Source organism: Acinonyx jubatus, chromosome D3, assembly GCF_027475565.1.
Source record: "Acinonyx jubatus isolate Ajub_Pintada_27869175 chromosome D3, VMU_Ajub_asm_v1.0, whole genome shotgun sequence".
Lineage (NCBI taxonomy): Eukaryota > Metazoa > Chordata > Mammalia > Carnivora > Felidae > Acinonyx > Acinonyx jubatus.
Genome location: NC_069392.1, coordinates 47,576,333 through 47,597,091, shown reverse-complemented (window position 1 = coordinate 47,597,091; position 20,759 = coordinate 47,576,333). Strand labels below are relative to the sequence as shown.

At 43.2% G+C, this 20,759-nt stretch overlaps 1 protein-coding gene across 1 annotated transcript in view; it reads left to right on the top strand.

The window, feature by feature from the left end:
• The first annotated feature begins 7,442 nt into the window (after positions 1 to 7,442).
• The window catches only part of KCTD1 (potassium channel tetramerization domain containing 1), a 186,337-nt gene continuing 173,020 nt past the window's right edge, over positions 7,443 to 20,759 (top strand). Inside the window, exon 1 of the mRNA XM_053206433.1 lies at positions 7,443 to 7,594. Within this exon, the coding sequence (XP_053062408.1) occupies positions 7,586 to 7,594 (9 nt within the window). The 5' untranslated portion in view covers positions 7,443 to 7,585. The remainder of the gene's footprint in view (positions 7,595 to 20,759) is intronic.

Below are 20,759 nucleotides of genomic sequence, written 5' to 3'. Positions count from 1 at the left end.
CCCCTTTCCCGTTCACTTGTAGGACAGAAAAGTCTTACTCAGGTTTCCAAAGACCGCTGGACCTTGTTTGATGTAGCTGGGTTATGGGTTTGACTAATGGACCAACACATCAGAGTATGTCAACAGCTTCCAGGAACCAGACTCTGTCTACAGAGACACCATCATAGAATCTCAGGAGACCTTATGAAGGGGATGATATCAGAGCAACTCCAAGAGTCAAAGTCTTCCTAGAAAAAGGAAAGAGAACAAGAAAGAGGTGAGAGAGGAGGAAGAAGACACTTTCCTGGGGGAGTTTATCATTCCCACTGGGAGCTTGATATCCTACGAATAAGAAAATTGGTTGACTTGACTTCTGTTGCTTTACTTACTGAAATTGTGGCACAGAATGAATTGTTTGTAAAGCTCATTCACTATTTCAGTTTATGTTTGCTTCCTACAAGAGCCTGTTTTTGATCGAAGAAGCCAAAGATGAGTACAGAATAGACAAAATTCAGAACAAAATGACTAGTTATAATATTTGCATCATTTTTTCTGTTCTGTGGTGTGGTGGTGGTAAAAGGTAGGTAAGGTAAAATTTACTATTTTAATCCTTTTGAAATGTACAGTTCAGTGGCATAAAGTATATTCATGTTCTGTAATTATCACCACCATCCATCTCCAGATTTTCCCATCCTCCCAAATCAAAACGTTGTACCCATTAAATGATAACGCCCCATTCCCTCCTCTCCTCCAGCCCCACTAATTACTGATCCGCTACCTGTCTCTATGACTTCAACTACTCAGGGTCCCCCATTCAAGTAGAATCAGATGTTTGTCCTTTTGTCCCCACTACATGTTGACATGGCCAAAGAATCTAAAACTTAGCAACAACTAAACCCAAGGTGTAATGACCAAAACAAAAACAACATATCTACTAATACTGATCATTCTGAGTTAGATGATTTCTCTTTTATATTTTACATTACTACATCAAGATAAGTTTTTAAATGATACATTTGTTGCAGACCAAAGATTTACCCCCTTCCACCCAAAAATATTTCTTTCACTATGGCTTACCATAGCAAGAAAACAAGCAATTCTTGTTTAGGGAATTTAGGGAAATTTTTGTCCACCACTTTGGGGAAATGAGGAGTAACAGAACCATAATAGTGCTTTACCTATCAAAATATTTCAGAGGAAAAAAAAAAAAGACTGATGAGTTACTATCATCATCTTATAAGCTCTTTCACAGAGCCTTTGTTTTGTTTAGGGACGTGAACAATTTAGAAAAGAAATAGACACACAGGCTTTGTTTTCTCAGCAGGAGCTGCTCTATGTTTGGTACAATGGATATGGTTTTTCTTTATTCTTTTTAAAAAATTAAGATATCCATTATCTACAAAGCAACCTTAAAGGGACAGATTGAGGATTTAATTTTAGAATTTCATGTCTGACTCTCATAGCCAGATGGTCTTTACACAGTGGAAGTTCCCTACCATCATTCATAATTGTTTCTTATCACTACTATCATTAATGTTATTATTAAGAATAATGTTGAAATCATTTAAACGCCCATGTGGAATAGTCTTGCTCCCCACCTCCCAGTGCCCATTTTAACCGATCGGGCTGGTACTCATTAAGACTCTAGAAACTGCTTTCTCTCTTGATAACTTTAAAGAAAGTATACAGATTCTTGCTTCCCATAGCAATTTGTTTATAGTGGCTCGTACTAAAACTTGAAGACTAATATGTTTGTTTTGTGTTCAATTATATTTTTGACCAGATTATTTTTATTACTAAGTTTGTTTTTAACTAGAACATATTCATGATTCTTTTTCTATTAAATAAATTTTATGTTTTTAACCATAGGATGATCCCATTGAATAAGTTTTATAGGTTTTTTTCAGGGTGGAGCAGGAAAAGGTTTTTTAAAAATTGAAATATGACATCCGTATCATTAGAGTTTTAAAGTTGGTAATATGCTTAAGGCAGACTTTTTATGGTTAGCAAAGCTGAGAGGTTCTGACACCCAAAGGATGTACGAAGAGATAACTTACATAAATGTATATGGTGCCCTGGAGGGGCCTTGATTGTATTATGGGGTTTCTCATGAACGGCTTTGGTTCAGACGGAACAGTGAAGCAAAGCTAAGTGGTTCTCTACCGAATGGGCTGTGCATGAGACGCGTTACCCTGCAAATAGAAGTACCTTTCAATGCCAGCTGGTTTACTATGAGGTGCTGAAATAAGAAACAGAACAAAATAGCTAATGAAATGTTTGTCTTATTAAAAATGTTTCCTTAAAATAAGCACTGCATTGCTTTAAAACGGATAGCCTAACAGATGACACAGAACAGTCTGAAAGTGATAAGGTCTAACATTTGGGAAAGAAGAATACACATAAGTTGGAGAATGTAGAAACTGGATAATACAATATATCGTTGATTGATTGATTGGACTACTTCTTAGAGCTTTGAATCTGCCCTGAAATTCATTTCCTCTAATACTCAAAACTGCATTTTCTTTTTTTTATTTTGCTTTTATGTATTTTTTTGAGGTTTATTTATTTTTGAGAGAGAGAGAGAGAGAGTGTGTGTGCACAAGTGGGGAAGGGGCAGAGAGAGAGAGGGAGACACAGAATCCGAAGCAGTCTCCGGGCTTTGAGCTGTCAGCACAGAGCCCGACAGGGGCTTGAACTCACGAACCGTGAGATCATGACCTGAGCCAAAGTCGGTCGCTTAACTGACTAAGCCACCTACGTGCCCCCATAATTTTGCTCTTAAAATACTTCCTTGTACTGCTTCTACAATTCCTGAAAGATAAAATATAAATAACTTCATATAAGCTATAAAATGCATATAAGATTGCATTTTATACAAGCAATTGTACAAAATGCTTAATTCATTGTCTTACACGTGTGACGCAGTCTTGTCAAAATCAAGGATCTTAAAGGAACTAAGTTTTCCCTAGTAAACAGCATCATAGATCTAGGATTATTCATGGCTAGCATTTACCTTGGAGAAAATCTCATTTCCCTCATTATTTTACATGAAAAGGTGAGGGGTCCATGTGATTTCTAGACAAAATAACGAAAGGAGATGGAACTATTATCTTTTGAAAAGGTCATCCATGGGAAACATCAATTAATTCAGTATCTCCCATTGCATAAATGTTTCTTCTGTTTTTCTCTGTTTAAAACAGTAGTCAGGGTATCTGACCACGATTACGTTTTTATTTCTCAATTCGCCTGTGTCACTTCATAATGTGAGGTTATGAGCAGGATTCACATTGCATAGCTACAGAAGAAGCTTTGATGAAAGACCGAAGTGATTGGATGGCCTCGGTACAAGGACTTGGTATCTGTTTCTATTCAGAATTATGGGTGAGCAGAAATTGATGCCCGTCAGCCAATCTGCCACCATCAGAAGACCTACCTCTTCGGAACATGAGATATCACAGACTCTTAATATTGATGGCGACTTAGAAAACTGTTACGTTTTCCAGAGGCTAATTATAAACAGGTGGCAGTTGGGGCCAAATCTCCAGGAATCACAAACCCATTCTGTTTGAGCTTGTTAATGCCTCTATTCAACTCCAGGAAAACGTGCACATTCCACAGTATTATAGGGAGTTTCAGGTTGACTGATAAAAAACAGGTGATTTCCTCCAAAACACGGACTCAAAGATAAAATAACATAATTTGCCTTCCTGTGTGGCAGGGCCTTTCCTGGTAGTTATAGGTGAATCCTGCTGAAGCAATGATGGAAATCATCTTATTTAGTGACATATAGGGAGAAAATGTGGCAGCCTTGCTGTGCCCAGTGATGTCTATGCATGTGCAGGTTGAACCCAGGCACTAAGGCTTCTCTCTTCTTCCGAACGGAAAGTACAGTGGGATTTTTAACTTTGATTGGGGTGTCTGGCTGCTTCAGTTAAGGGTTCTGCAATTTCACATTTCATCTCAGCAAGTAACGTCCACATCTTGTCAAATCGCCACCGAGAATGTACTGCAGGGCTATCCCTGGATCAAGCCGTGATGTTCTGCACCAACTTGTGATTTGAGGGTTCAGCGACCACAATGCTACCCAATGAGCTGTCCCCACGTTAACAGTAAAAGGGACTGCCTCTCTCTTTAAAGGACATCCTGTTTTCTCTTCCTCAACGGTCATGGCGCTAAACTTTTTTCCGCCAAGCTCCTGGTTCCAATTCAAAATATTCTATCATAGCTTTTATGCCTTAAAAACTGGTGGAACTCATTTTGATAGTGAGACCCTGGGAGATGGAAACAAAGGTCTGTGTTTTCTTTCTGATTGTTTTCTTGCTGACAATTTTATTGCCATTGTCTTCCGTGTTGCTAACGGTTTTTAGGCTGCTGCTCTCACTTCAACTATTTATTGAAAAAGGAGCTTAGAAGGATTTTTAATATACTTCCCCCCCCCAACTTCTTCATGATTGGTGAAAAAAAAAAGCAGTGCAGAGATCACAAACTGCATGCATTCACTTGCACAGATATTAGTCAGATAAAAAATACTTTGGGGTAATTTCACAATTGCACAGGCTGATGGAGGTGAAGTTGGTAAATTCGTATCTTATACTTGGCAAGACATGGACCTTGCTTTTCACATGCCATTTCATTAAAACTCCTTCTTAAAATGTAAAATAAGTTGTCGTCATCCTTGATTTGAAGGTTGTGAAGTTTATTCTTCTCTTTGTATTGCCTAGTACAAAGTAAGTTTTCCTTCTGAATCCTCATAGTCTCAACTTTGAGTCTCCTTCAAACTACAAGAAAATTAGGATCCTCACCATGATAAAATGAGACTTGACTCTGCAGTCCATTTGCCACTGGGATTACCACAAAGTCAGCAATCAACTGAAAGGTGCATCACTTTAAAACGTCAATTACCTTGAGCTTAAAAAGAGTGTCTTTTTGTAAGTGATATCATTCTGAAGTATTTAAACACCTTTAACGCGAACATTTCAGAACTTAATTTGTTCGAGTGAATATTATTCTCTTCAAAGCAGTTATCTAGGAAACCAAAATCCCAGTAATTCCATTGCTTAAAATATTTTGCCAGTAGTCTTCGGTTCATTTAGGAATTAATAAGAAAATTGGCCTCATTGGTTTTAGTCATATTTTCTTTTTTGACTCTAAATAGTGTAAGCATCTTCATTATTCACTTATTCCCAGACCTGATACTCATTTTTTGGGGAGGGGTGGGAGGAGAGTGCTTGTTTCCAAAAGTTAAACCTCAAAGGACAGGGATTTGCTGCCATCAGAGATATTTAAAAGATTGTGCTAACAGGTTGTTAGGACAACTCCAGAAAGGAAATTCTGGAAGTATGGTTTTTAGGCCATGTCAGTATAATTTAGAATGCTGTGCAGTTTCTCAAGCTGAGTGCCTTCAGGGGGGTACCAGTCACCTTTGTCCTACCCCTACCCCTCCTGGCCTGATCTTGGTCTTGTCACTGACGGGCGTGTGACCTTGGGCAAGCTGCTTCCGCTTCCTCATCTGTAAAATGATGTAAAGAACTAGAAGTCCACAAATGATCTGCCCAGCTCTAACATTCCAGGATAGTGACACAAGGCCCTCCAGACTTTAATAAAAGTGGTTTCGAGCCACACCTTCTATGTATTCAGTCATATCAGTCTCTTGTCTTCTCACATCCTCCTCTATTAACATTTAGTGCCATTTGGGGGGCAAGAACAAAGTTCTTATTCAACTGAATTTGGGGTTTCGTGACCATTTAAAATTTTTCATTGCAGATTAGAGGATGTATCTACCTTGTGTTGGGTGGGAGCAGGGGAAAAGAAAGATAATGAGCAAAGAAAAATGTGACTTTGTTTCATGTTGTTTTGGGGGCCCTTCGTTTTTTTCTTCCTACAGGTCACTGATTTCCTCAAAGCAGATACCCGTGTCATGTGAACTTGTGTTAAAAAAAAATCTACCAACGCCCCTGATTCTCATAATGACATTAATCACTCATGTTGCTATTACACTGATGTGATTGGCGATCTTTTTTAGAACCTTGAGCCTTCCCTTTGCTGCTGGGATTGCAGCAGTTTCTTACCTTAAAAGAAAGATGATAGTTTAAAAAAGACTTCCTGTGCAAGGCTGCCAATTGCAGGTATTCACAGGACATGTCTGGTTCTATTTAGGGTTTTCTCTTTCTTTCCTTCTTTCTTTTTTTTTCTTTCTTTCTTTCTTTTTTTTTTTTTCTTTTCAGTTTCCTTGGCCTTACAGCCTGGTCTTTTTCATAAGAAATGTCAGCAAAGTCTTTGAATTAATGAACTGTGAAGTGCTCAAAAAAATATACCTTTTCAAAAAGTATCCTGCAAGGATATAACACTAATGAAAGGTGACCTCAGAGTTACAACCAAATATCCCACTGTAACTAGAAAGAATTAAGATAACGACTGGCTCAGGCACAATCTCTTTGAACAAAGACCTAGAAAAGAAGGAGTAGTGATGAGGAGCGGGGGAGATCAGAACTAGAGTTGCAATCTGGGGAAATGTGTTTATGTTAGACTCTCTTTTAGCTCTGTTGAGCACTTCCGTCAAATAATGGAATTATTCAACCCCCCCCCCCCATAAAAGGTACCAGGTGGAGAGAAGCAAACAGAAGGGAGCTGGCAAGATATGTTCAGAAGGTTGATCAAATAAAACCTAAATGGCAGGTCTTTGGCTACACCTAATGTAGGTTTTGTTTTAATTTTGCTATTTTTTTAAAAAATGTGGTGTAACTCCTTCAATCTTTTTGCAATTCTGCATGGTTGAACATTTGAAATGAGTTTGTGTATCACCCCCAGGCGCTGATTCAGACTTGATTGGGGCAAAGCAGACTGCATGTGCTTATTTTTATCCACGTCATTTGGGACGTTATGTCGCCAAAGGAACCAAAAATGTGCTGCTCTGTTGCCAAATTATCACCTATCCTTTGATCAGACAGGGCGGTGATCCTCATCAACAAGTTGTGCGACCTTAGTGTAACAGCAATGTCAGGTCAACTTGAGAAAGTGAAGAGAGAGCCCTAAACACAAATAAAAAGAAACAACCAACAATCCTTATAATTATCATCATCTGCTGCTTTTCCCTCTTTTGGCAAAGAAACACTCCATCCATTTGCAGAAATCGCCCGCGGAAACGTTACATCAAAACTAATCACAACGATTAAAATCAGCTTTTCTGTGCAAGAGGAGGGTAAAAAGCAAGTTGGAGGCTGGAATAAGACTGTTTTTCCACCAAAAAAAAAAAAACAAAAACCTGGAAAAAAAATTCCTATATGTGTATTTATCTATACGTATACGTAGAGCTTTATTTTTGAAGGAGATCAATTGTCTGCCCAGTGATCAGTTAATTTGATTTAAGTTTTATTTTGGAGATTGATTTAGACTGGAGGTAGAGGCATGAGCTAATTGTATCCTGATCCTTGCCTTGAGGGGTTTCAAAGCCCTGGAGCAACTCTTCTCTGTATTTTGTTCTGTCTACCTTAGCCAAGCTATTGCATTTCTCTCTGGTGTGGCGAGCCGAGCAGATCGCTGGGAGAGAAATCGGAAAAGGGGGGAGAGGAAAAGGAAAAGGGGACTTGGAGAGAGACTTTGTGCTTCAATGTTTCAGGTAAGATCTGACGGTTTGGGTTTGTTATTATTTGCTAAGGAGGGTATGGCTGGGACTTTGGGCGCAACTCGCTTTTACGCATGTGCCAGGCATGGGGCGAGAGCGCGGCACACTCGCACACACACAGCCCGCCGCGGCGGCTCGGGATCCGCTCGGGCCGGCGGCGGGGCAGCGGCCGTCGCCTGCTCCGGGGCTGCTTCTGCGGGTTCTCGGCTTTCTTCCTCGAGCGGGAGCGGGCGCGAGCGGGGCGGAGCGGGCGCGGCCGGCGGGGCCGGGGCCGGGGCGGCCGGAGCCCGCGCGCTGGGGCCCGGTTCCGGATCTGGAAGCTGAGCAGCCGCGGCTCTCGGAGCCTGTGCCAGCGCCGCTCGCCCGCCCGCCGCTCGCGCGCCAGCCTCCCCGGCGGCCGCTTCGCCGCGGCTCTCCCCCGCCCTCCCCTCACCCCTCCCTCCTCGCCGAGCCGCGCGCGTCCCTTTCTTCCCGGCGCAGAGCTCCGCGCCCGCACAGCAGCCCCGCCGAGAGCCTCCCGGCGCCGCGGGCCCGGCCCGCCGCCGCCGGCCCGAGCGCCCCCAGCCGAGCGCAGCGCCCAGCGGGGCGCGCGGGGGCGGCGGCGCCCCGGGCTCCGCTCCTGCCGCCTGCCGGGGGGTGGGGGCCCGCCGCCCCCTCCTCGCCCGCAGCCTCGGTGGCGCCCCCGGACGCCCAGTGAAAGACGCCATTGTGGCTGCCGAGCGGATCGGGCCCCGAGGCGGTTTTTCCTTCCCCTTTTGCCCGGGCCGGACCGCGCCGCTCCCTCTTTGTGAGCCGCGGCCGGTGCCCAGCGCTGTCCGCCGTCCGTCTCCGGCCGGGCTGATCCGGATTCGCCGCCTCCGCCCACCCGGGCGCCTTTAAAGCCCCCTCCCACCACTCCCTCCCTTTTCCAGCCCCCCCCCCCCCCCCCCCGGTGCAAACGTTTCATTTATTTTTAAAAAGCTCTCATTCCTCTTCCTCCCCACCTCCTCCCCGGATAAAGGGCACGGCACATGCTCCGGATTAGAAGTCTCCTTGGGAGGCGGGGACGGGGGAGGGGGTGCCGGGGTGGGGGAAGGATGTGAGCGCTGCAGGTAATGGCTGTGGCTTTGCTGCGCTCGCCTCTACTCCGCGATGCCTGCAGCGCCGAGTCCGAGTCCGGAGCCCGCATCCTTCCCTCCCCTTCTGGCGGCCAAGGTTCCCTTAAAGGGACAGAGTGTCCCGGCCGCCTCCCGTCTCCGCGCCTGAACCAGCGCTTGGGGCACGGAGGTGGGCGGGAGGGATGCAGTTTGGCTCCTTTCTGACCTCTTTCCTCCCTTCCACCCCGCCGCCCCTCTTTATTGAAATGTGAAGTGTGCTTCCTCTCCCGCCCCCCAGAGGGACCCGGCTGGAAAATAGAGTCCGAGCCTCCTCAAAAAAGAACGGGGTGGGGTGGGGGGCGCGTTCTGGCGAGTTCGCGTTAAAAGTGAGGTCGACCCCCAAAACATCCAGGGAGAGAGCACCAGACTTGAGGTGCAGAAATCCCTTACCTGGACGCGTGCTCCGCACGGCCGCCCCAGTACCGAAACTTCCTAGCTAGATCGGGTCGGCAGTGTCTGCCTTTGTGCTTTCGAACACTTGCAACTGTCGTGGAAATGATTTTCTGGTATCAAAACGTTTTCACCGTGACTGTGCTTCGGGGGCCGGCTGGGCGGAAACCAACTAAGTTAGCAAAGTTGCAAATGGGGCTGTCGGCTTTGTGCGTGGAGAACAGCACGCAGGAACTGCCCAGTGTCCCCGTGGCACCGGCTTCCTCGCTAAGAGGTGCACCGCAGTAGGCAGCAGTAATTTGGTACAAATGCTGCATTACCTTTTAGATCATAGAGAACTGGCGGCTGCTTTCAAGCAAATCTTTGACGTGTGTGTGTGTGTGTGTGTGTGTGTGTGTGTGTGTGTGTGTGTCCTTGGTGGAACTGGGAGAGACATAACAGTTTAACATACTCATTCTTTAAGAAACGTTTGCCTTCTGTTTTCAATCAACTAAGCTGGCAGCTAGAGATACAAGTTTATTTGAGAATACCCTCTGGGTACCAAGCATGCTTGGATTGTTTTAGCAAATTAAAAATGAGCAAAATGCTTTTACCTTCTCAGCAGTAGACTCCTTAAGAGACCTCCTGTTTTGTGTGTATGTGTGTTCTTTGGAGAAACATCTTCTGTGTTTATCTCAAATGTGTTTTTAATGTGGAAAAGGAGAAAATAAAGGATTTTTAAAGGCTGAGGCTGATGCCTTGCATGATTCATTAAATCTGATTTTACATCAAGGAATTTACCTGCATATGTAGGAAACCGTGGAATCTAATAGCTAACCTACTTGGTGAATTTGAAATAGTAGTGGGTCCATTTGTCTCCTGGATAATGGGCGACGTGCCGATCTATTCCTCGTGTTTATATTTGTGTGGCATTTGGCTTACCGTGAGGGGCTGGTGTTCAGGAGACCGCACACTGGCTGCAACAATTTGGCTCAGGAGTCCTGCTGCTGCTTGAATGCAAAGAATTGTTAGCGATTGTTATGATGACAGTAGGTTTAATGTTTACTAATTAGGTTGCAAAGGTGACCGTTGAATTTTAAAACTTTGCATCACGGAGAAAACTTCATTGGTTTTAGGCAATATGATTACAAAAAAGAAAGTAGGCAAAAATATCATACATTTGCTGGGAAGAAATTTTGAAGCGGATCGAGCGTGAATGATAGCTGGCAAAAAATCTCCCACCACAGTATTCAAAATGACTGCAGTGATTTTGCTGTATTAATTATGCCCGAAGCACAATATAAAGTTCTCTAACACACACTAGAGGTCTCTCTTCTAGCTGTAAGATTTTCATATTTGTAATTCTTTGCCAGGGCTTGCATAGTAGGGGTGCGCAATGATAGCTTGGTTCATCCTTATTTAAGTAATAGTGATTTACTGACCATCCACATTACTCTGATGTGAGGTATTTATTTCAGAGAATATTCAGTAATTATGGTACAAATTATACTACCTAAGTACTGGGAAAGTAAATGTATTAAGACTTCTACTAGATGATGATGAAAATGTATTATCCCATTTGTTAAATAGCATTATGGACCTTTTGGCATACGATTATTTATCCAAAGCAGTTTGTTGTTAAATGTAAAAGTAATTAGCGAAAGATGTATTGTATCCAAGAACTTTCTGAAAATTAAACTTCCATGTAGTTCTAGGTTTAGCAATAAGTTGTTTGCACAAATGCTTTCTTTTCTCAACATCTTAAAATCAGAATGATTGTTCCCTAATTCTGAAATGTGGTGTTTTCTGCTAAGATCTTTTCCATTTTGAATCATTCAAAGGATATTTGTTTGTGAGCCATCAGTTCATTAAGGCTTATATTTAGTTGGATCTTAAACTGTATTTCCGGACCTTCTTTGGGACTGCAATTTACAGTTTCCCAAGCAAGGGGAGCTCTTATTTTCTCCATCTTTAGGATGAACCATCTTGGGAATAAAAATGAAAATTTCGGATGCAAGCACGTTTGCTTATTTTAATAGCTTACTCATGCAGAAGCGAGAAACAATTCAATTTTCTTAGGCACTCTGGCTTTTCATTCATAAAAATGTACTAGATGTAAATCACGTTAAACGTGTTGATGAGTTTGATTTGAGATAACAGTGTGGAAGGCAAAACAGAGAGATTATCCTTTAAGAATAACAAGCCAGTATTCATTCGGTTCATTTATTGATTCAACAAATACTTATTTGTGCCTGCTGTATACAAAACACTGTGTTAGATGCCAGAGACCCAATGGTGAGAAAAAGCATTCAGAGTCCCCAGTCTCCTGGAGCTTAAGATTCACATGGAGAGAGACAGACGTTAATCAAACAGTTGAACAACGATTAGAGCTTTGAAGTATAAAGGACTTAATCAGATTTGTGTTTTGAAAGGATAATTCCAGTGTTACTGTGGGCGATGAATAGTGGCACCAAGAATGGATGAGGCATAGCCCTTGGAAGACTATAACAATCATTCAGGCAAGAGAAGATATAGCTGAGGTTCAGGTAGTAGCAGGGGAAACAGAGGGATGGAAGGTAAAATTGTAGGCTGTATTTAGAGGGTGAAATTGACAGAATGTAGTAAAAGGATTGGTTTATCAGTGAACAAGAAGAGAGATGTCGATGCCTAGGTTTCTGATGTGTTAACTGAACAGACATTGGGATTCTGAAGACGGGGCAGATTTTGTAGCTTTCGCTTCATTTCTAGTAGCCAGAATGAGGAGCACTGATGAGTCTCATTTACATCCTGTGTAACTGAGCTCACAAGGGGAACCGGAGTTCCTCCAATCTCTCCACTTGCTTGACAATTGTGTATGGAGCATGTACCGTGTCAGGCGCTGATCTCCCTGCTCTCACCCTGTTATCCAGGGTGCCTTTTCATTTATGAACTAAACCGTGATGGTCTGTGTATCCAATTCCAGCTAAGTTGGAATTCATCATTTTTTTAAAAAGTTTCTTAATGTTCATTCATTTTTTGAGAGAGACAGAGTGTGAGTGGGGGAGGAGCAGAGAGGGGGGAGACACAATCCGAAGCAGGCCCCAGGCTCTGAGCTGTCAGCACAGAGCCCGACGCGGGGCTCGATCTCACGAACTGCGAGATCATGACCTGAGCTGAAGTTGGATGCTTAACCAACGGGGCCACCAGGCACCCCCTCATTTGAATAGGCCCGTGTTTAACCTTCTGAAAGACAGTCAAGTCTGTGCCTACAGTGCAGGTAATTGTGTTAAAAGTTTCATGAGCATATATTAAATTATTAGAAAACTTCTTCAACCACGCTTTTTAAAAGCCCACCGACATACAAATAACTGGCACAATTCTTAGAGATCAGTAACAGAACTTTTCAGAACCTCAGCACAGTAGCATTTGTTTGGTCTGATTTGAGTTAGCTCTGCTTTCTCCCTCTTAGTTAGATTTTAGTGCCTGTGTCCCCTCACTTTTTGTACTGATCCTAGGCTAGTGTATGTCTCAGTACTACACTTTAATACTTATGTGGAACTGTTTTCGGTATTTCTAATATTTTGTCCATTCTTTCCATTCATTCTTATTTCTCTAAAACGCGTTCCCTCACATTGCGCCTCACAAGCACGTGCAACAATCAGGAAATAGTGTTTTGCCCAATATGTTATTCACCACCAAAATAACATTGGCTGATGAACAGTAGATTAATTTTAAAAATAATCTTAAAATTAGGTATTCAGTTTTTCCTTCAACTTCAAAACTGATTTGAAAGAGAATTTCAGTGAAAGAAATCTGCCATGAATGCTTATAATAGCCTTTCCCCTTTCTGTTTGTACTTCTAGGAAATTCCAGGTTGGAGCTCCTTCCAAGAAATTCGGGTTTCAGTTATTTCCAGGAAACAATTTGAAAACCACTCTCTGCGTAGGAGTTTGATACACAAATGTGATTCCATAAGATGCTTTTTTTTTTTTTTTTTTTTTTTTTTTTGGTGATTCTCATGTGGGTGGCCCTGAGGGCAGGCTGTGCTTGGACAAACATCTTCATTTCAACCAAACACATGGAGATCCGTTTCTTCTATAAATATGGGAATGATAATAACTCTCCAACCTGCCTTATAGGATGTGGAGGGGCAAAATATGAGTATGTATAGCAAACTGATGTGTAAATAAATAGCATCGAGCCAGCCTACGGGCAGTTTTTCTAAAGGATCCATCCAAATTCTGGCCCCTTGCTGCAAATAACGGAGGGCAGTCTAGACTACTTCAGTAAACGCCCAAAACAGCACTGTAAGCCAGCCCCCATCTTACAGGTGTATGAAGTAAGGAATAAAAAGATTCTGTGACTTGTCTGAGGTCAAAGACTAGGCTACTGGCATAGCAGAGAATCTAGTCCAGCGAGCTGACTACAAACCCCTACCCACCATTAGCCACTCTCCTGTCCCGCCTACACTTCTACTTCTTTCTGTCCAGTAGAAACTATTTGAACACTTTTCAGAGGCACTTGGCACAGAGTGTTTTTCTTCTCTGCCACCAGCTTCCATTCGTCATCTCTTCTCTTCTTCCTGCTCCCATCCACCCTGGCATCCCTTCACTAGCACCTGCACCTTCCCTGCTCATACACAAGAGCAGAGAGAGAACAAATGAAAAGCGATTTGCAGTTGTTGTGATCATACATCTGAATCGCTCCCTCGCTCCTGCTGAGCAAATCATTCACTCTCCCATATCTGTCATGCAGGCCAAAATGCGGATTTGTTTTCCATTCAATGAGAACCGACGATAATTCAGGTCTTGCTGTCGACACTGAGGCTGCTGTTAGGAAGAGTTAAGAACTGAAGAGAATGTTAACTAGATAGATTTCAGATGCTTGCTAGAGGAAGGGATATTCTTCCTGATCAATCTTTCCAAAGCATCTGCTGCTACATTACGTAGTGTTGTGTGGCACTTTTACTTTACCGGGATTCTGTGCTAATGGGACAGAAAATGTGTGTAAAATGAACGACCCAGACTCTCTACATGAGAAAAAACATCTACATAACCCCATGTTGCCAACCCTTCTCTCCTCCACCCGTCCACTCCCACTACCCACATTCAAATCTCACTCCAGCTCTAACTGTATTATCTAGTGTAAGTTACTTAATCTCCCTAAGCTTCAGTTTTCTGAACTGTAAATGAGACAGGAAGAGTCACTCTAAATGAGATAATAGTATAAGGTCTTTGTAAATGAAATAATATAAGATCATTGACAAGGAGATAATAATAAATCCTAGGGTGGTTCTGAGGACTGGATGCATGTGCCTGGCACGTAGTAAGCACTCAGAAAATATCCATTTAATATCATTAAATGGGACTACGTTTATTCCTCTTTGCTTCCTTAGTTCCTGATATGTGCCTGGCACACAGGATAAGTGCCCAATAAGTAATTACTGGATACATGAACACAGAATTTCAGAGAACACAAGAATAAGGCCAGATGGTGAATTCACTTCCCTGTAAGTACTTTTTGCCATTGACAGGAGGGTCCAAGTCCTGCCAGATGCCCTTGCTGGATAGTTATGGGCTTATTCTAACCAATTCGATCAACCATTTGGGAACAGACTAACTCTGATCTGGGGAACTAGTAATGCCAAATAGGGCATTGCTTCAAAGACATCATCAGCTTACCTTTCAGTTACTCACAGGATAGTCCTTCTGTGCACGGTTGTCATGAGATTTCCAAGATCTGCAGACGTTTAGAACTGATTCTGTGAAATGATGAAACCACTAGGTTCTGAACCCATATTGGGAAATCAGTGAATTTGCTTATTATACAGCAAAGAAACATCGGAACAGATCTGATACCCATTCCATCCAGCAGATGGCAGTGGTATACATTCACAAGCAAAATTCTTGGCCTAGCCTCTGGTCTTTCTCTTACTTTCTCACCATTGCCCCACCCTCAGTGCAAAGGGAAGCCTGAGCCAACCTTAAAAACCTCCTTTGGCTCCTTCACAGAAACAACTGAGGCTCAACAGGGGTGGCTGGAAGAATCCACCCCTCGGAGTTACCCATTTCCCCCTGTGCTGTGGACCAGGGAGGGGAGAGAAAGCAGGCACGGTGGTCTATTCAGATCCACTCGCTGTCAGTTTCCCAGAGACAAGTTAAGAGATCTGTTTTCCTATGCATTTAAGCAAATCAATACAAGGAAGTGCTGTCAACCTCTGGCATGCAGGATGCTGGCACATGCTGTGCGTTAAGAGCATCTGGGTTGCCAGTTAGTAATCAGGAATACTAGTGAAGGTGATAAGCCATCTGAGGCAGGCATGTGCCACCAGGGAATGGAGCAGTCATGTGCAACTAGAGACTCGCATGTAACCCTCTGATGTCAGCGTACTGACATCAGCTGCCTCTTCTACTTGCTTAGAACCGTGGACTCACCATTAGCTGCATGACCCGAAACCTTGGCTTCACCCACCCCTGAGGGTTGTGGTAAGAATTAAATAGTAACACCAGTATAGCACCTCCTATGTGCCAGGATGTTTTCCAAAGACTTTGTAATATAGTATCTAATCCAATTTCCATTTGTCACCCAAGAGGATGGTACTGTTAGTATCTTTGAGATGAGGAAATCAGGGCCCAGAGAGATTAAGTAACTTGTCCAGGGCCGCATACTGGTGAGTGACAGAGCCAGGATTTGGATGCTGCACTCAGGCTTCCATGTTTGTGCTCTTAACTCCCAGGTACTACTGCCTCTTCTTAATAATGGTTGCTACCAGTAGTTAATAAGTATTAAGCACTTTTCTTGTGCTCGGAATTTCACGTATGTTAGCTCCCCTATTCCTCTCAGCCACCTATAAGGTGGGTGTCATTAATCTCCCACCTTAGCAAGTGAAGAAAAAAAAATATTTACTACTCTGTGCCCCCCAGGAAAACGATTTAATGGGGGAGATTGTACTATATTACGGTGCTAAATGGTGGGTCCCTCTGTAACTACTAGAGTGATTTAGAGATAAGAGAAATCAACAGCGTGAGTATACGGGGGTTTTGTTCAATTGTATAAGATAAGGCACATGAAAAAAATGTTAAATGTCTTACCCTTTAAAATTTCTATCAGGGCCTTTAGGTATTTATAACCTCAGAACCATTTTCAGAAATTGTGAGTGGCCCGCAAAGATGTCAGTTGGTCTTATTTCTGTTTAGCACTGGTTTCCTCTCCAGAATCACTGCTCATCATTTTTTGAGGAGGTAAGAAGGTCCAGGTGCTTTGCCAGATGGCCATCACCTTCCTGTATACATGAGGGCCAACTCTTAGCACAGCGCTGTTGCATATGAGTTCCAGGAATTCACATGGGGAAAGAAATTCACCTGCTATATGAACTAACTCAACCTCTCTCTGATCAGAAATGCCGTTCCAACTCTGGGAACAGGAAGCAGGTTTTAGAATCTGCAGTCTAATGACTTTGGACCTGACCTTTCTTAAGTATGCTTGAATGAAGTTGGGGAGAACAGACAACTCTCTAAATGAGGGCCACAATTTCAGAATGAAGCCTTCCTTCATGCTGGCAATACTATAGTTCAGTGGTCCATAGTATTGAGAGATGGATCACTCTAAGGTTGCACAAATTAAACTAGCTAAGAGCTGCAGGTGGTTTTCTATAGGAAACACAGATCTTAATTTAGACCTACCTCTAGTGTAGCTCATCCCCACTTAGTAGAAGGACCCATGGAAATTCATGACCAGTGGATTCACGGGGACCCCGCCAGTCATGTATATTGCTGGGCAATGAACCAGAGCTGACCAAGTGAAAGAATGGAAGTTCTGTAAACTTCTACCTTAAGAAATCAGAGACATTTCTTATCATTTTTTTTTCTTCCAATTAAGCCTTTGTGCTCATGCAAATCTTTGAACAATGTTATTCTTTCATTTCTGATATGCCTTTATGTCTAAATGCATTAGAAACTTAAGACTATTTCTGGCTAAAGCACTTTAAAAAGCTTAATCATTTAGCTCTGTATAATTGTTTAAGGGGTCTTCTTTGTTTCTTTTTTTTTTCCCCCTTTTTAGGAAAATTCCGAGTCGAAATGCGTTTTAAGATGTAGGCCTAGATTCTAATTTTACTTTGGAAACATGCACCCAGATTCCTTTGAGTCACATTTTTGTTTTCATTGTACCATTGAAGCATTCATATATCCCGAATTATTTCTGACAACTTTTTTGCAAACTACAAATGCGTGGTAAACACCATTATTCTGCTAGGGAATGGGACAGATACGCTTTTTAACACTTGAAAATTATACCTTCTGATAAATCTGTGCTGACCCAACAACCATTTATTACAAAAGTAGATAAAGTGCTCCTGAGTTGATTGATTTATAAAGCTCTTTGCAAATAATTGCTTTAAAAATTTTTTTAATGCTTTTATTTATTTTTGAAGGAGAGAGAGACAGACATTGAGCGGGGTAGGAGCAGAGAGAGAGGGATCACAGAATCTGAAGCAGGCTCCAGGCCCTGGGCTGTCAGCACAGAGCCAGATGCGGGGCTCGAACTCACGAACTGTGAGATCATGACCTGAGCTGAAGTCGGATGCTTAACCAACTGAGCCACCCAGGTGCCCCCCCAAATAATTGCTTTTAAAATCAGGTTTTAAATATGAGTTTAGATAGCCAGACATATAATACAGAAACTTAGGGTCAGTTTTTTTTTACTTAAGGGGTGCTGATACAGCTTCCATGTGATCTATTTTCTCCTTTCCATTGCTGTCTACCTTTTGGCCTCAATTACTTTTCGGTAACTCTGTCAAAGCATGGACAAGGGGAAAGAAAGGAAATAGTTTTCAAATCCATTTCTCTTCCTTTCCCTCACCCCCCCTCTCCACAACTTGATAAAGTACATTGGAAAAAAGTCAGCTCTTGAATCGTGCTAACAGAGGGACATAACAAGATGAATAATCCAAAGGAATAGGCAATCCAAAGTCATTCGTATTCAAATCTTGATGTGATTTATGAATTAGGCTAATATTAAATTTTGCAATCTTAATTTGCACATTACAATTGGACACACATTTTTCTTCTCCATTTCAACTTCTGTGGTCATATTATATGACCTTAGCATTAACACGAAAGACTCATCTCACCCCTTAAGGAATAGTCTTACCCAGATTTGAACCCGAATCAGACTTCTCAAAAGTATTTTCTAGGGGCGCCTGGGTGGCGCAGTCGGTTAAGCATCTGACTTCAGCCAGGTCACGATCTCGCGGTCCGTGAGTTCGAGCCCTGCGTCAGGCTCTGGGCTGATGGCTCAGAGCCTGGAGCCTGTTTCCGATTCTGTGTCTCCCTCTCTCTCTGCCCCTCCCCCGTTCATGCCCTGTCTCTCTCTGTCCCAAAAATAAATAAACGTTGAAAAAAAAATAATAAAAGTATTTTCTAGCTCAATGGTTCTGGACTTTTAGTATGCATCAGAATTGCCTGGAGAGCTTGTTCAGAATCCTGCCTCCACCCTGACTTTCTGATCAGAGAGGTCTGGGATGGGAGCTGAGAATTTGCATTTCTAACAGGTCCCCAGGGGATGCCAATAGTGCTGTCCCAGGGACCATACTTTGAGGACCTCTCTTCTCGGGGGGAACAGAAGGCCCTTAGGGCTATTCCTAGAGAGAAATAAAAAGGATTCATCAGTCAAGTAGATTTGGAGAACACTGTACCTTTCTTTGAAGTCTTGTTAAGTATTTCAAAAATTTGTAGAAATCCTGCAATATGTGAATCAGTTTTCTAACTCATGCTTTCTAAACTTAGTTGACCACGGAGCCCTTTATTGTGATAGTAGCGTCAACTGTCAGAATTACCGCTTATGGAACGCCTTAGGAAGGGCTGCCCCACTTCACGGTGCATTGGGGGGCTAAACTTCAGTCCCCCTCCCTCCATTTCTTGTCACACTGGCAGCCACCTGTGGACACACGCTGGTGTCCAGCAAACTCTGGCTCCAGCCTCCTCTTGTTGACCAGAGTATCTCCTTCTCCGACTCGTTCCTACTAAACCCGCTTTTCCAGCCTTCCCTGCTTCCTCTCTTCTTACGTCTGCGATCCTCCCTCCCTCCCTGTCTGCCTTTCTTCCTTGTCATCTCTCTCCTTTTCAGCCATTTCCACAGCAGACTCACTGGCACCCTCAACTCCTTCCTCATGTGGCCCCCTCTGTCATTCCTACCTTGCCAGTGCAAGTCCTGGATAACCTTTCTCTTTCCACACTTTTGATCCTGGGAGCCTGAGTGACAACGGGTGGAAGGTCACCTAATTCTTTCATTGGCGCCATTGCAAAGCAAGCCAAAAAAAAAAAAAAAAAAAGAATCCAGAGTCCCATGGAGCTTACATCGCACAGGGAGGAATGATAACTTCATCAGATACCACTAAGTACTATGCAGAAAATGAAAACAGTGTGGTTAGGCGAGACCTCCACAAGGAGATGACGTTGACGCTGATGTCTGGATGGCCATCACGGTAGCTCACCTTGCCTGGCCCCTTGGTATTGCATGGCAGCCCCCACTTTAGTCTTATCCCATTCCCCATGGAGGCTTTTCTGGATCTTCTTACTCCTCTCAAATTCCAAACCCATTCCCACTTATCAGAAAAGCTGGCCTCATGATTATTGAGAAGCTGTCTCCTCTCGCCACTCCCTGACGCCAGAAATCCCATCCGTGGCTCCACTAGTCCTCTCTGCCTTTCCTGCTGTGCCTTGTCTTTCTCCTGTCACTGGCCCCTTCCCTTTAACCAACAGCCATTTGCCAAACAATCCATCTATTTGTGCCCCCCTGCCCAACTCATGTGCTTAAGTCCTAACTAGTCCCCAGTGTGACCGAATTTGGAGTAGGGCCTTTATGGAGGTAACGAAGGGTAAATGAGGTTATAAGGATGAGGCCCTGATCCAGTAGATTCCGCAAGATTAGTTTCCTCAGAAGAAGAGACACCAGAGAGCTTGCTGTCTCACAGCCATCCACATGCCAGGAAGAGAGCTCTCCCCAGAAGCCAAATCCGTCAGCCTCCGGAACTTTAAGAAATAAGTTTAGGTGTTTTTTTTTAAAGCACCCCATTCTATGGTATTTTGTTATAGCAGCCCAAGCTGACTAAGACACGAACCAGAATACCCCTCTGACTCCTGCACGGGCCTTCCTCCCCTCACGCCAGTGCCCTGCCCACGGCAGTCTGGTGCCTCACACCTTCCTCCCCCTTCCCTCCCTCGTAGGTCATCCTTCTCAAATCACCTTTTATTTTAGAGTGTGTTCTTGTGCCTTTTCAAAATGGAACAGCACTTCCAGACCTAGGATGTTCTAAAAGGCTTTATTTTTAACTTTTCTTGGGATCAGAACCTCTGCAGTCTTCCATAGTTTCACGGCACCTGACTGACCTTAAACACCACATTCAATCTCTGCTTGTCCCTTATATCCAATCCTGTAGCCCAGCGAAGTTCCCCCCACCCCCGCCTTCTTTTTGGTCAGTTCCTCAACCGGATGTTTTTTTGAAACAATTTAGAGAAATACAGAAATGTTCTATTTTGTATTTCTCTACCTCCACACCATTGGTTTGTTACCTCTTTCCAATTAGAAAGGTAATAGCCCTAAGCAGGCGTGGAAGTGTAACAAGCAAGACTGGGAAGACAGTTGATTCTTTTTAAGGAAACTTACCCTCCTAGATT